This window comes from Indicator indicator, chromosome 5 (assembly GCF_027791375.1).
Source record: "Indicator indicator isolate 239-I01 chromosome 5, UM_Iind_1.1, whole genome shotgun sequence".
Taxonomy (NCBI): Eukaryota; Metazoa; Chordata; class Aves; order Piciformes; family Indicatoridae; genus Indicator; species Indicator indicator.
Genome location: NC_072014.1, coordinates 23,261,813 through 23,278,537, shown reverse-complemented (window position 1 = coordinate 23,278,537; position 16,725 = coordinate 23,261,813). Strand labels below are relative to the sequence as shown.

At 39.5% G+C, this 16,725-nt stretch overlaps 1 protein-coding gene across 1 annotated transcript in view; it reads right to left on the bottom strand.

The window, feature by feature from the left end:
- Window positions 1-9,444, bottom strand: part of COBLL1 (cordon-bleu WH2 repeat protein like 1) — a 41,116-nt gene extending 31,672 nt beyond the window's left edge. Inside the window, exons 1-2 of the mRNA XM_054381228.1 lie at window positions 9,401-9,444; window positions 8,666-8,845 (exon numbers count right to left, since the gene is read on the bottom strand). Of these exons, the coding sequence (XP_054237203.1) occupies window positions 8,666-8,845; window positions 9,401-9,444 (224 nt within the window). The remainder of the gene's footprint in view (window positions 1-8,665; window positions 8,846-9,400) is intronic.
- Between the last annotated feature and the right edge of the window lie 7,281 nt (window positions 9,445-16,725).

Sequence of the window (16,725 nt, the reverse complement as noted above, 5' to 3'; positions counted from 1 at the left end):
AGGAGAAATTAAGTTCAAGGAAGTCACCTTTTAAGGTGGTCTTGCAGTGAGAGACGGGTGTTTATTAATAAAGACAGGGAAAGAAGCCGAATGACAAGATAGTAGTTGAACACAGTTTCTGGAGAAGTTGTGTAATGTCATACATGTCCTAAAGCAAAGCATGGCAAACCAAATTTTTCGTATGTAGTCACTATGTCCTTGTTCTTTCAGCACTCAGTGAAGAGCATGCAGAACATCACACAAAGATAAGATGAATATATCTGGTTGCTACCGGAATAAGTTTCTTAAAGCTGTAGTTTAAAACAGAAGCGTCAGGGAAGTTTAAATAGACCAAAGGAGAGTATCCTAACACTACATGCTACAGCAACAGAATGAGGTTACGGTACTACCAGGTCACTGGAACTGGTCATTCCTCAGTTTTTAGAGTTGGTTAATCATCTGTAAGGAGCATTCAGATTTTGACACCCTCTGCATCTCTCAGTTACAGCTATAAACAGGGAAATTATCACCTGCTCTGTCTCACAGGGATGATATCATGAGGTAATTTAAAAGTCTGTAAAGCAATCAAATGCTATATTGAAAATAACACTGAAGCATCCAAGAGAAAATTTATATAGAGTTTCACTGGTATAGCATTATCAGAAACCTTAAATTCTAGACGTAATCTAGATGTAATAGATGGATATATTCTGGTAGCAGAGCCGTATGTGGAAACGCATAGCTTCTACGAGAGCCATCAAGCTAAGCAGAATTCTATACAATATGAAGATCACAAATATGTATATTAAGTAGGAATTTAAAGCAGACTTTTCATATAATATGGTTCTGTAAAGAAGAATTTAAAAGAATAATTATTCGCTGTCAGACATTACTGTGAACACTGTTACCTTCCCCTCACCCCCTTAATTAACCCTAGAATATCATTCCTGTTTTCAGCTGATCCTAATAAATACACGTTTGTTAGATGAAGCATCTTCTAATTTCTAGAAGCAGGCCTAAGCTCTGTGGTGCACATGGTGCACTTTCAGAAGAATGAAACAGTTTGAAAGCTGACAGAAAGAGTTAATGCACAACTGTTACTTTTTTCCCTTCCCCCAGAGGGCAGTTGCTGTCTGCTGAAGTGGCAAGGGAATACTTACCTCAGAAGACAAAGGCAGTAGGAACAATAAAACCAAAAAACATACAGAAATGATGCTCCAAGGTGTCAAAAAGCAGCTATCAGATGGTCTGAAGAAGTATAGAAGAATCTAACATATTCCCATGCCTTCACCTACATTACATGTATCAGGCTGAGAAATGCGCTGAGCACTGCAGAAAAGTAACCATTCCTTCCTTTTCATGCAGCTAAACTAGAGAGTTTAATTTGGTTCTCCTCTTGCACCTATCACAACCTACTCTGATTAGAAGACAAAAGAAGGAGCTGTTTTATTTGTTGTGCTTCTAACCCATAATAGAACAAATGCATCTGTCTCACCCTAGTAAGAAAAGAGTTACAGGTGCAAATCACATCATTCCCCCATCTCACTGGGGTCAGGGCAGGGGAGGAGGAAGCCATGAGACAGAGGACTACTACTGTAATGACCTTTCTGGTTATCAGCCTACCCAATAAGTCACCCATTACTTTTTTCTGGTGCATTTTTACATGCTGACTAGGTTTAAGAGATGCCTTTCCTCTGGTTTTCTGTTACTAGAGAATGGTGAGAACATTGCAGAGGATAAAGTCAAGAATTCACAATCAAGGATCATAGGAAGCTGTCCTGTAGAAATGCATGGCAGTGACAGGAGAAACTCTCATATTAACCAGAGTCACAAGAAGTGACAGGATGGAAATGAAAAACATAACTGCTCACAAACAACAGATACATGCAACTTAGTATATGAAAACAGTTATTCAGTGCAAATTTTCTCTCTATTGGTACTTCCAAAAATGACCTCCTCCTGCAGGAGGACAAGACACCTTAAAGAACTGCTTTAGATAGTTCTATAGCGCTACAAAAGTAATCACATTCTCCCAAACTTGTAAAACTGCTTTTTGCTAAAGCCTTCAATGATTGCAGGCAGAGGATTCATGTATCCCAGTAAATCTAACAGCTTCCATAATTAAGTAAAACCCCAAAGAATAGCCATCATTTGTCTCATTCAATTGCCTTCCTTTATCTAATGTCAGTAAAATCTTTATTTGCAACTTCTTTAACTTCACTGCATTGCTTAGTTTTCTGGAAATCTCTAACCATAAATGTTATTTCCATATTGCTGCACCTCTTCATCTCTTACCCATTTTTCTCTGGTTATTCTTCCCTGACTAAATAACAATAAAAAGCAGCTAACAGCAGCCTCTCATTACATCACATAACTGATAGTTAAATGATGAACCTTCACCTAGAATGTACATTATGTTTGTAACCAGTGAAAGGTGTCAATTCAAATACTGAATCAAGTGTTAAAAGGAAAAGCAGCATCCAATTTCTACAGTCCTCTCCAAAAATGGGGGCTAGAAACTTGCCACTTAAACAAAAAAATCTATACCAAACTTTAGAACAAGGTCTTCCTATCATGAGACTCCAATTACTGAAACCCTATGGCTTAATGGCCTTCCTTGCAAAAATATTTAATCCTATTCTCTAAAGGCATTTATTAAGAGTACTCTAAAGACTGAAAATACTCAAGAATGGATCAAATCAAAACTCAAAGGACTCTTAAGAAAATAAATTCAAAGCAGCTAAGGTCTCTCTGAAAGGTATCTGAAGCTGAAGCCCTACACATGCTGCCTTGCAAAACTATTTAGTATAATTTCTGTATAAAATGCATTTCACTTTCATATTTACTGATGCTCAGAACTAAAAATATTAATTCATTTTCCAAAAAAAAAAAAAATAAAATCACAAACTCTGCATTTGTTCCTTGTAGGGAAGCAAAAAACTAACTTACAATGATCAAGCTGTTAAATAAAATAGTTCTTCAACAGTTCAATTTACTTTTTTTCTTTGCAGAAAATTTTTCATTTCTATGCTGTATGTAGAGTCAATGAAGAAGACCCAGAAGCTTTACTCTGAAAAACATTCAAATTAAAACCCAAACAAACCAACCACCAAAAAAAAAAAAATGGACTTCACTCATCCCTTTCTTCAATTCCTTACACTCATTGTTCTTACTATGGTTTTGGGGTGGGTTGGTTTGTTTTTAAACAATTGATTGCCTGGATTCCCCCTGCAGAAATCCTGGTGACAGGTGAACACAAACGCACAGATTCTGCACAAAGGAAGTGAATCACTATCATCAACTACTACAAAATACAAATTGGTGATTAGCTTTAAATAAGAGAATCCACATGTGCCTGCAGTTTCAGAATGAGAAATAAACTATTTGATTTCTCCATCCTTTTATCAGCCTCTCAGTTTTTTGCTTTAGTTCTTCATAGCTGCTTCTGTCCCCCCACTAGCTATGCCTGATGACAGCATAAACATGAAAATCCAGCAGATTAATGCCTGGCTGCAGGACTGGTGCCAACGGCAGGATTTTGGGTTCTTTGATCACGGGCTGCTCTACAAGACCTCAGGCCTGCTGACTATACATAGGAAATGCTTGTCTCTAAGAGGAAAAAGAATTCTGGGACAAGAACTGGCAGGGTCAACTGATAGGTCTTTAAATTCATTTTGAAGGGGGAAGAGGGAAAAACCAGGCTCACTGAAGACAATCCTAGGACAATTGTGAGGCAGGGTACCAGCTCCACTGCTATCTCAGGGGCTGTAAGGGATGGTGGACTATGTGACACCCACAATGGTAACAGATGCTCCTCTGCTACGTCTCTGAAGTGTCTGTATACCAATACAAGAAGCTCAGGAAATAAGCAGGATGAACTAGAAATCTGGGTGCAGTTGCAGGGCTGTGATCTTGTCATAATTACAGAGACAGGTGGGACAGCTCCCATGACTGGAATGTGGTTAGAGACGACTGTGTACTTTTCAGGAAGGACAGACTGACAAGGCAAGGTGGTGGAGTTGCTCTCTATGTGAATAAGCAACTGGAATGTGTTGAGCTTAACCCAGGGAGAGGTGATAAAAGTGTTGAAAGCTTATGGGTAAGAGTGAAGGGACGTACAAACATGAGTGATATGGTTGTGGGTGTTTACTACAGAGCACCAAACCAGGAAGAAGATGTTGATGTGGCTTTCTACAGGCAGCTGGAAGTAGCCTCAAGATCAAGGTGCCCTGGTGCTCATGGGTGATTCAACCACCGATATTAGTTGGGAAGATCACACGGCCAAGCATAAACAGCCAAAATGCTTCCTGCAGCGCATTGATGAAAACTTTCTTCTGCAGATAGCTGAAGAACCAACAAGGAGGAGTGAAATGCTGGACCTGGCATTAACAGACAAAAAGGGCTGGTTGTAGATGTTAAGGTTGGGGGTAATCTTGGTCGTAGTGACCATGACATGTTAGAGTTTAATACCAACAGACAAAGAAGCAGGGTGCTAAGTAAAATTTCAATCCTATACTTTAAGAGGGCTAACTTTTCCCCTCATCAAGACTCTACTCAGAAATAGCCAGTGGGATAGGGCTCTATAAGGAAGAGGGGCCCAAGAGAGCTGGTTACTAGTCTAACATTACCTCCTCTAAGCTCAAGAGAAATGTATTCCCTTGAAGAAGGAAAAAAAAAAATCCACTACCAAGTAAAGGAGGCAAAAGACCTGCATGAAGCAAGGTAAAACTCAAAAAAGGAGGTTTACAATATGTGGAAAAAAGGTCTGGTCAACTGGAAGGATTATAGAAATACAGCCAGAGAATGTACAGATGCAACAAGAAAGGCCAAGGCCCTCTTGGAACTGAGTCTTGCCAGGGAGGTGATGTATTTTTCAAATACATCAATGACAAAAGGAAGAGCAGGGAAAAGGGGGGCCCACTACTGAGATAGGGGAGATATGGTAACTGATGATGCAGAGATGGCAGAGCTGCTGAATGCCTTCTTTCCCTTAGTCTTTACTCCTAAGACCAGCCCTCAGGAACCTCAGTCTCTGCAAGCAAGGGAGCAGAACTGGAGGGAAGAGGACACTCCACTGGTCAGTCAGGACTGGATTAGAGATCTCTTGTACCAACTGAAGACACAGATCCATGGGTGTGATGGTTTTAAGATTGTCTTTTTAATTTTTCTTCACAAAGTTCCAGCAGAGAAAGTGAAATAATATAAATAAATCACTATTGGGTGTAAGAAAGCAAAATAATAATTATTCTAAACACTTTCATTGGAGAGATGTTTAAGAATCATTACTCAAAACAAGGAGCTGGGCAGTCTCAGCTTGCTCAGCTTCTGTCTGCCTGCTTCTTTTCTGGCTGAAGATAATATACTGACCTTGACAAGCTAAGTCTAACAGCCTCTCTGCTTCTGGACTCTGCCTTCTGCCAGGGGGTTTGGGGGGAGTCCTTCTGGCTGGGGGGGAGGCCCCTTGGGAAAAGGCCCCTTGGGGAAGAAGCACAGCCCCTCAAGGGGAAGAGGAAGTCAGGGGGCTTGGTTGTGTTTTTCTGTTGATTGTGCATATTTGCAAATGTTGTGAATAGTGTATATTTGTACATATTCATTGCATTTCATCATAGATTGTAGTTTTGTTCGTAAATACAGTTTTCATTTGCTTCCAGACCGAGCTAGCCTGGTCATTGTTGGTGTGGGAGGGGGATTTCAGCTCTCACACTGTTACAATGGGCCCTAATGGGCTGCATCCACAAGTGCTGAGAGAGCTGGCCAATACTGTTGCTGAGCCTCTCTCCATCATCTCTGAAGTGTCATGGAGAACAGGAGAGGTGTCTGATGACTGGAAGAAATCAAATGTCACTCTGGTCTTCAAAAAAGGCAAAAAGGAGGACCCAGGCAATTGCAGACCAGTGAGCCTCACCACCATCCCTGGAAAAATGATGGAGCAGCTCATCCTGGAGATCATCTCTAACCACATGGAAGAAAAGAGGGTTAGCAGGAATAGCCAACATGGATTTACCAAGGGGAGATCCTGCTTGACTAATGTGATAGTCTTTTATGAAATCATGACCAGATGGGTAGATGAGGGAAGAGCAGCAGATGTCATATACCTTGACATCAGTAAGGCTTTTGATACTGTCTCCCATAACATCCTCACAGAAAAGCTCAAGAAATGTGGCATAGATGGTTGGTCTGTGAGGTGGATTGAAAATTGGCTCGACAACAGAGTTCAGAAGGTTATCATCGGTGGCACAGTCAACTTGGAGACCTGTGGCCAGTGGCATTTCTCAGGAATCAGTACAGGAATCAGTTTCATTTGATATCTTTATCAGCAACCTGGATGAGGAGATTGAGAGTACGCTCAGCAAGTTCACTAACAATACAAAACTGGAGGGGGTGCCTGACACCCCGTCAGGCTGTGCAGCCATCCAACGAGATCTGGACAGGCTGGAGAGCTGGGCAAAGGTGACCTCATGAAGGTCAGCAAGGACAACTGCAAGGTCCTGCATCTGGGGAGGAATAACAACAGGCACCAGTACAGGTTAGGGGCTGCCCTGCTGTAAAGCAGCTCCACAGAGAAAGACCTTGAAGTGCTGGTGGACAGCAAGTTCTCCATGGGACAATAATGTGCCCTTGTGGCCAAGAGAACCAATGGTATCCTGGGGAGTATCAAGAAAAGCGTGTCCAGCAGGTCTAGGGAGGTTCTCCTCCCCCTCTGCTCTGCCCTGGTGAGACCACACCTGGAATACTGTGTCCAGTTTTAGGCTCCCCAGTTCAAGACAGACAGGGACCTGCTGGAGAGAATCCAATGGAGAGTCACAAGGATGATTAGGGAACTTGAGCATCTCCCCTATGAAGAGAGACTGATAGCCCTGGGGCTGTTTAGTGTTGAGAAGACTGAGAGGACATCTCATCAATGTGTATAAATATCTGAGGGATGGATGGGGCCAATCTCTTTTTGGGGGTGCGCAATAATAAAACAAGAAACAACAGGTACCAGCTTGAATATAGAAGATTTCACCCCAACATGAGGAGAAACTTCTTCACAGTGAAGGTGATGAAGCACTGGAACAGGGTGCCCAGAGAGATTATATAGTCTCCTTCTCTGGAGACTTTCAAAACCCATCTGAATGCATTCCTGGGCAGACTACCCTAGGTGATCCTGCTCTGGCAGAGGGGTTGACCCTGATGATCTCTGGAGGCCCCTTCCAACTTCTAATGTACTGTGATAATCAACTTAATCTCTCTCGTAATCCTTTTCTCTAAAATCCCCTTTAAATTTCATTCTGATCCTCTTCTGCCTACTTCTACTCAGGATATTGATCTATGTAACATCTTGGTTTGTTTTATACAGCTCTTGCTATCCACTAGGCCAAAGCAGGAAGCAGAGCACCCAACTTATCTGAGAAGAGTACTTTCTTCTAATGGAGTATGGTATTTGAGCACATGGCTGTACAAGCCCACATTTTTGCTTTTTCTACCATGATACTTGAAAAGCTATTCTCTCCTCAGGAGCTTTGAGACTGTCATCAGTGATTTATAAGCAAGAAAGAAATGAATTAGTAATTTAGCTGTTTGCACTATTTCTAGAGGGATCTTTGCCTATTTGCCCACAAAACACAACTATTAAGACCGTGCAGAACTAGAAGAAAAAACAGTTTGAAGTATGTTTCAGGTGGACTGCAGGTCTTGTACAGTATCTCCCCTCACTCTGAGTGAGCCTAGCAGGGCTAATGAAGGTTCTTATTTGCAAGGAAGTCATTCATTAAATCAATCACATACAGTATCTTGATTGAACAAAAACCACAACAGTAACTGTGGGATAATAAAACTGACTGGGAAATGTGTGCACTTCCTGATAAGCCTGGGAGGCCTATCTTAAACACTGTAATTTAACTGAGCAAGGATATATGCAACATTCTTTTCTGGCAGTCTGTTCTGAACAAAGAAAGAGAGAGGGCACATGGTACTCCTGAGTATGGACAAAGGGAGTGAAAAGAAAGAGAAGTGTCTGGCACTGTACGCATGGAATCTTACCTTTAAGAAATTCTGAAAATAGAGGAAGGAACCATATTTACAGACAGCAATATCCCTTACTGTAAACATCCTAGCAAGAACACCATGAAGCATCACAGTCATCAATTATTTCAGAAAATTTCTTCTGAGAAATATATTCTCAGATTTAAGTTATCCTGAAAATCACATGGAACATGGGTGAAGGCGAATCTATAAATTTCAGCCACTGCAGCTCTGGTACTTGAGGTCTGAGCAACAACCTCATGAACTCTAGCAAATGACAAAATGCATGAATAGATTCCAGACAGACTTTCCCTCATTAAGAGGTGAAGCAGATGTAACTACACATTTACATAATCTGATTTACATCAATCAACAGCCTGCTTACTTTCAGTAGCAATGACACTGAGCATACACCAAGCACAACATGCAGATAACTTCTTTATTTCACCTTAGGGAAGTAACAAAGTGGCGTACTAATTGTTCTGATCCATACAAGGCCTTACTCCAGTTCCCTCAGCAGCAACTTGTAAGACTTATTCTCTAGACCCTTCACCAGCTTTCTTGCCCTTCTTTGGTCACACTCCTCATGTATTTTACCAAGTGATTAAAAACTGGATGAAGGCTGAAGTAACCCACACCAATAAAAGAAAGTTAAGCAGAACTGTCATACTGTGTAACTTACCTCCCATTAACTGTAGTATGCTTGATTACATCTCCTGGCAGGACCACCGACAGTTCAATATCTTTATCAATTACATTCTCTTTCTGTTCCATTATGAAGTTGTCTGATTCCGTGTCATCAAACGGAGAAACAGCAACAGGTTTTGTTTCAGATGGAGGGGGAGGTGCTTTGGATTTTCTTCTGAAATAAATGGATAAAAACGAGAAGTCAAGTATGTATTTATGTATATGATTCCATACTGACAAACCAAAAAGAACAGGAGTGAACCAGTTAATTCTTTTCACCCTCACTGTGTAAGTGATACATGCAAGGAAGGGATGAGACAATGCTTTAAACATAAAATTGGTGAAGACAATAGACTAGGGTATCATATTTTAAAAAGCTATCAAGCCCAAACATTAACAAGTGAATTAAATACTTTTTCTCCTTCATTGGGTTACACAAAGGACCTTACTTGTGTTTTCTCCAAACAGATTTACTGGATTAGTATAAAAAGAAATACTGTACTATGCAGTACGAAGCTAAATTGCACTAACAGTATACTTATTACGAATAAATCACACTTTTCCTCCTCAATTTTTTCTTTCAATTATGCAAACAAATCCTACCAGCTCTGGTCTGTTTTTTTTTTTCTATAAAGTAATGAATACTAAAGCAACCAGTATAATCAATACTAATGTGTTGTAATATTTCTTGACATTTCAGGCACAACATGCTCTCATATTTTCCCCTCACCTATGCTGATTTCCTATTTTAATTTTCTCACTATCCTTTACCATCTTAGTGACAATCCAATGTACCCTTGAATGCAAAGAGTGAAAACTAAATAAGTTCCACTTACTTGACTAAACAAACAAAGTCCAAAATGGTATAAAAGGAAAACTCTCTACATCTCTTCAGATATTTATGTTACAGTAAATTCTGAAGGCAGGACTCTCATCATACCATACAACATACAGTTCAGCATCCTCTTTTACTCAAATAACTTTCCATGATTCGCTTTTCACAATTCACACTGTGGAGTTACATTACATCATGATAGCTTTAAAAGACTATTTGTAAGAAATGAAAGAGCTTGAATGGAACCACATTTACAGAAATTTAAAATACGTTTCAAACCTAATACACAAAGATTCCAAAAATATGCTTGCAATTAGATTCTGGAGCTGTACCAAACTTTATTTACCTTAAATGTAACCAAAGAAATTAACTTTTGTAATTGTCATACAGAATTTAAATGAAAGATCTAGCATACAACAATTAAAAATACACATTTCTTTGGGGGGAAAACAAAGTTTAAAGTCACTCACAATGAAGAGCAAACAAGGTCCAAAGCAGCACTGCAAAAGAGGACTGTGTAATGAGACTTCACATGACTGACCAGTTGCTGAAAGTGCTTAGAGTTTTGAACTTCAGAACTCTGTGCTGAATAATTAACTATTCACAGCCCCTCCAAGCTAATCAGGAATACTCTCAGACCTCTAAATATGCCGAATAAGGATTTGCCATCAAAAGTTATACATCCTCTGTGTTAGTGTTTTAAATTAGTTTTGCTGTATGCAATTAAAAAAAAACAAAACAAAACAAACAAACAAAAAACAAACCCAAAAAACAACAACAATCTGCAAATTACACTTTGGTCTCTACAGCAGCTTGCCTGGGTTGTTCCGGGTTATGCGAATGTTGCAAAATGTATGATTCAGATTTATTTTTACTCCTCCCCATCCTGTTTGGATGTTTTCTGGCATGATTTTTAGCTTTCATGTAACTACCAAAAAGAAATTATTAGTCAATAAAGAGCATCAAGAAAGTTACTTCTTTTTTAATCAGAAAGTTAAAAAGTCAGCCTATGACCCCAAAAATCCAAACCCAAAGCGAAGCAGTACTGCTTTCCCCCTTCTTTACGTGACTTCAATGACCCTTAAGGATATTTACTGCAATTGAACTTCGAATTTGATCTTTGAAGACTAGATGCTACAGGAAGATTTGTTTGCAAATGCTAGTGGACTCTATTTTCTATTGAGTAGACATTTGGCCATTTGATTGCTAGAACTCTGCTTAATCACCCACAGTGATAAATGCATGGTCCACATGAAAAAAAAAAAAAAACCAAAAAACAAACCAAAACAGATTTATACAATGTTTAACTTAAACTGTAGAGAAATAAAACTGGTAAAATACTCTTGTCCAAATTTGTGTGTGATAGCTAGATAGACAAAAGTTCCATGTATTTATCAAGAACACATACACACACATACTTTGAGTCAGGCAGTTTAATGAGGTTGGCTAAATTCCCCACATACAGAGCTATCTATTCTGAGCTATCTATCATCTCTAGCACATCTGCATGTTCCTTCTGGTTAGCCATGCTTATGTTTCCTGCCCCATACGAAGGTGGAAAAATCTCCAAGTACAGTTTCTCAGAATTTATGCTGAGATTTTGGCAGCCTTTTATTAAACAGGGATCCATTACTTTCATTTTCTGTTTCCAGATGCTGTGTCTCTTTTTTCTTCATTTCTCAACAATTCTCTCGCATTCTTAGCTTAAAGTATTTACACATTTGATCTCACAGCTTTGTTTCTTCTTTGTTTCTTCTGTGTCTCTGCCTTGCCATAGGAAAGGCTGCCTGACAGGTAATGGAAGCCCTGCCATCCCAGTGTCCCAGGGCTGGCATTGGGCAGCAAGAACAATTTTTTACCATGATTACATCTACAGGTGCACATCAAGAGCAGCAAGTAACAGGATGTTGGAAATACACTTGCAAGGCTAGTTTTAACCCACAAACCTTTAATCTCCACTCCTCTTTTGCCGTATGGAGCCTCCAATTAGTTGACAGAGGTGACTTCTCTCACAAAGGCATCTCTCTACACTATTTTAGTCAAACACCACTAACTAAACCCAGCGTCATCCATGTAACTCCAAGTCCATGCCATCATATAAAACACCTATCCACTATACAGAAGAAACAAACAAAAGACCAGCTCTCTCTTGCCTCTTTGCCAGGTTTCTAAAGAATTTGCAAAAATGACAGAGTGGTTAAGGCAGCATCCTCTCCCAAAAAGAGGAAAACCTTGACTTTTAGCAAGACAAAATACAACCAAAACAAAGACAAGTTCCCAATCATATAAAAATAGCACTTTAAGAGGTCAGGAAGAAGGTGTTCAGTAAGTGGGTTCTCTCCCAGCACCTTTCATGTTCAGATGTGCTAGGAGCTAAGCAGACATAATTTATGTTTATTCTAAACATGAGGAGTTAGAAGAAGCAAAAACACACTCTTTATTCCCATGGCTACTTCAGAACCAAAGGAAAAGTCTACTGTGATTCCTCCCACATGTTAACTATGACACGCTGGGAGTTAGAAGAGACATATCAACCAAATAAGGGCACAACTCATGATGAAAACTCCTCCGGAAATTGTGCTGCAGAATCCTTCACAATGTGGGTCCTCACTCCTCCCTTGTCTCCATGGGTCCTAGCCCCATCGATTGACTGACTTTCCCTACACCATACATTAAAACTGCCAGTCTCAACTCACTTAAGGACGTGCTTCCCACTGTTTATCACCAGATACAATTCCAGCTACCTAGTACACTGCAACAGCTTGAATGTCATCTGTTTCATCAGCTGCATAAGACAAAGCAGGTAAAAAAAAAAAAAAACAAACTGTTTCCAGCCCTGGAAAAGGCAGCCAGAGATGCACCCACAACACTCCTACTGTGTTCCACAAACACCAAGTGGTACAGCCTGTGCAGAGTTTGTATTCTGCTTCTTCCCAGTGCACCTGGAGTCCAGCTAGCCCTCATCACAAGAAATTCTGTTTTTCCAAGAGAATTGACTAATATCTCTTAGAAATTTAAATTTGTTAAGTCCCACATGCAATTCCCACCAATCTCTTGTGGCAGAGTACAGATCTTAAGACATGAAAAAAAAAATTTTCAGCAAAATGCAGGTACAAGGCTTTGTCATTTTTGTTAAGAAAAACAATACATCTTTAAAACTAAATGAAAGACCATAAAGTCAACATTTTATGTGCTACATATCCCACTTCTGCAGAAGAAAGTGTCATTGCTGTATCTCCACATATTTCCTGCTTGCAATAGTGTCAGTGATCTGAATGTGTGGAAGCACTTTTTAAAATAAGGGTCTGGAAGAGTAAATAAATAAAGCATCTATTCATTTGATTTTCAAAACATTCCTGTTGGAAAGCTACAAGCAGTTCATTTTTAACTATAAGTTAAACTAGAGAAAAGCACTTAAAAATAATGAGAAATATTTGAACTGAGAGTGACCTGGATATTCTGGTTATCATCAGCACTTCCTTTTGATAAGGATCACTTTCCCCAAAACTGTGCTATGTTTGTGCACAACCAAAAGCAACAGCATAGGAAAAAAAACAAAAGCTACCTCTTCAAATACTGATATTGAAGAATGTTGATGTTTACCCCACTTCCTGTTTTGAACACAATTACATGAGACACTAGACAGCTTGACAGATCTCACTAAAACTTTGATCTAACCTCCAACATCAGAACTGTCTCTCAAGTTTTCTATAGCAGACGTCTAGGACAGGAAAGGTCATAAGGGACTTCATTTTCACTTGTTGTCTCTCAGGCATTGAAAATGTTCATAAAACACACCATAATAAAAATCTTCTACTGCACAACAGATAGATTTGTTAATTTGACTTATGGCACTGTGAAGAACACTGCTTTCATACCGAACTTAGCAAAACCATATATACCAGAAGAAAATGCAGCCCTCCATTTTATTTTCACTCAAAGTCAGAAAAGGATCTACCACTAGTAAAATCACATCAGGAACGGAAAAAGGCCACTTCATAGAGATTCTTCTAGAACTTTCTTGCCTCTGACTTCTCACAGCAAGCAGTTATGTCTCAATGATCACAATAATCCTTCTCCACTGCTCTGCTATAGTAGCAGACAGATGAAATCTTGCATATTTCCTTAACCAAGGAACAGTAGAACAAGAGTTCAGGCATACATTAAATACACAATTTTCATTTTTGTTGTTCTTAATGTGAATATTAACAATTGTATTGACATATCTATTCCACATGGAGCTTTGCTCTTTCAGAACTAGGACGCACAGCTTTTCTTGTTATAGTAGCTACAGCAATGTTGTAAAGACACTGCATACCCTTGTGATAGGCTGAAATGAAAATACCCCAAAAACCAGGACCATTACTTTTCCCATCCCTACCCCCACCAGCACAGCAAAATAGTCCATATATGAGTACAGACAAGATTTATCTTAGAATCTCTGATCAGAGCTTGGAATGGGAAGCCCTTAAGTTACTTCCACTATCTTTACAGTTACACCGTCCCAATTTTAGCACCCTCAGTAAGCTTGTAGATGACACTAAGCTATGTGGTCCAGTTGACACAATGGAGAGAAGGGATGCCATCCAGAGAGAACTGGAGAGGCTTGAGACATGGGTGCAAGCCAACCTCATGAAGTTCAACAAGGCCAAGTGCAAGGTCCTACACCTTGGCTGGGGCAATCCCAAGCACAAATACAGTCTGGATGAGGTGTGCCTGAACAGCAGTCTTGAGGAGGTAGACTTGTCAAGTTGATGAAAAACTCAACATGAGCTGGCAACGTGTGTTAGCAGCCAAGAAGGCCAATTGTATCCTGGGCCACATCAAAGTAAGTGTGACCAGGTGGACAGGAGAGGCAATTCTCCCTCTCTGCTCTGCTCTCTTGAGACCTCATCTGGAGTACTACGTCCAGTTCTGGTGCTCCCAGAATAGGCAGGATAATGAACTGCTGGAGCAGGTCCAGATGATCAGAAGACTGAAGCACCTCCCCTATAGGAGCAGGCTGTTTAGCCTGTGGAACTGATACTAAGTGACATGCCAGCAGTAATGCTACAGGTGATAAGATTATTAAACTTGAAGAGTATCTCTATAGGTTTACTCAGTGAGGTTCCAAACGACAAATCATCTGCAGATGTTCTCTTAATTATGCTTATGTTCAGATGACAGCTATTATGAGAGCAAAAAAAAAGTGTAATACCTGCATTTCCACTCTCTCTCCATAAATAAATCAGATCAAGAAAACGAGGCACCCCAGGAATCAAGACGTTTTCAAAGCTCTTGTTAACAAAATTTTTTCCTAGTCAATAGGAAGGGTGGAATCTCCCCAACTAGTCTCATAGATCTAAAGGATGTTTTTTTAAAAAGTCTCATCCTAGAGAGAAATAAATTGCAGAACTGGGACGGTAACCATGACAGTAAGGTGAAAGCTTAACAGAATCTTCAAACGCCTGGTTCATTCTAAAAGGGAGAAAGCAGCAAATGAATCCTCCAGTTCCCTCCAGACCATTTGAAACAGACACTGGCCTGTCTGATTTGTCTGTCCCCATGGTAGTGGCACTCTTGAAAACAGAAGACACTGTATTCGAGCCATAATTCCTGCAATGTTTTCTCCTATTACAAGGAAAAAAGGGTAATTCAGAAGCAATGTAAACACAAATCTCCATGGTATAGGCATCTTTTAAATTGTGCTCTTATCTTTAATAGGGCAGCAGCTGCAGTATAAGCTTATGGAACATAGTTAGATAGAAGTAAAATTCTTCTAGACAAAGTATTTATTTGTTGCTCTGCAAAGCCAAATCATAACTATTATGATGATGACCTTCTCAAGCTCAGTTAAAACATATGAAAGGGCTACCCAACTTCTAAGCAGTCAGTCACTGACTTTTGTCTTGCACCATCTAATAAAATATTAGCTGCTCTCTAAGCATAAGAATTGCTTTGCTCTTAGGAAGACAGCCAAGACCTTGGAATCCTAGCAGGCAACACAGGATTAAAAAAAATACTTCACGCTACAAATAATAAACTTTGTGCCTATTACTGCTGCAGAATTGTGGAAAAGTGTCCTGATACAAAATTTCCTTTACAGCACATTCTGTTGTGCCAAAAAAAATTTACTTTTCTCTTATTAAAAAAAAAAAATGTGTAGTGGAAAACTAGCTCAAGTGATGTTACTTCTAAGGAGGTCAAGAACTGAGACTTTTGAAGTAAATGGAGCTAACAAAATACAAACTTGGCATATCCAAATACAACACACCTCTGCATCAAGCAGATAATTATACCTACAACATTTTCACGAAGTATCAAATGGGAAAAAAAATATTTACTACCAAAAGAAAGTACAAAACCATTTAATGACATTCAAAACTATTAAAGCTTTATATAACTCACTTAGCCTTTATTATATTTAGTGTTATGAAAAGTGTCTGACAAAACAGAGCAGAGAAGAGAAAGCAGTAAATCTGTAACAGTAATTGAGTAATATATAACTGACTGAATAAACAGGAAAAGAAAACAAAGAGCAGCTTCAACTGAAAGGGGGAGCTTAACCTTTGATACACTAATAAATCTAGCAAATGCTTAAAACTGGAGCACAAAGGAACAAACCTTCAAATCTTTTTCAAGAACTGCTAAGAAAGGATGCTCAAAACAGATGTTTTTCTCCCACAGCCAGTAAGAAAAATTCAATTAAGGGCTCTCAAATAGAGCAAAACCCAAACCTGCCCTTCTGGCTGTTATCTCCTAGTCATGAAAGCAGGTCTAACACCACTGTCTTTTCAAAGCTTGCAGATGAAACACCTAGATCTGCTCATAGTTTTTTCTGCTGCTATTCCGAACATCAATAGAGACAAGAATTGTCAATTTATGTAAGCTTTTCTGCTGCTGCTTTTCTCTCCCATTGAAAACTGTGTTTTTATAAGAAACACTGAAGGCAAGCACTGGATGAAAAAGGAAAGAAAGGCAGAGCCACTCAGTATCCAGGAAAAAGGATCATTGGAACCTTTTAGTTTTGTAACTTACATACACACATGCCTTAAATATAGCTACCTGGGTGAAGGTGCAGAGTGGGCAATAGAAAAAAATAATTGAGGACAGCAGCTAGGAAGCTCTGAAGTAACAACAGAAGACAAACTACTTCCTCTTCCTTTTAGTTGCTATAGAAAGTTGGGTTCGGCTGCAACAGTCCTATTTCCCAGCTGAAGATTTACTTACAGGAAGAATAA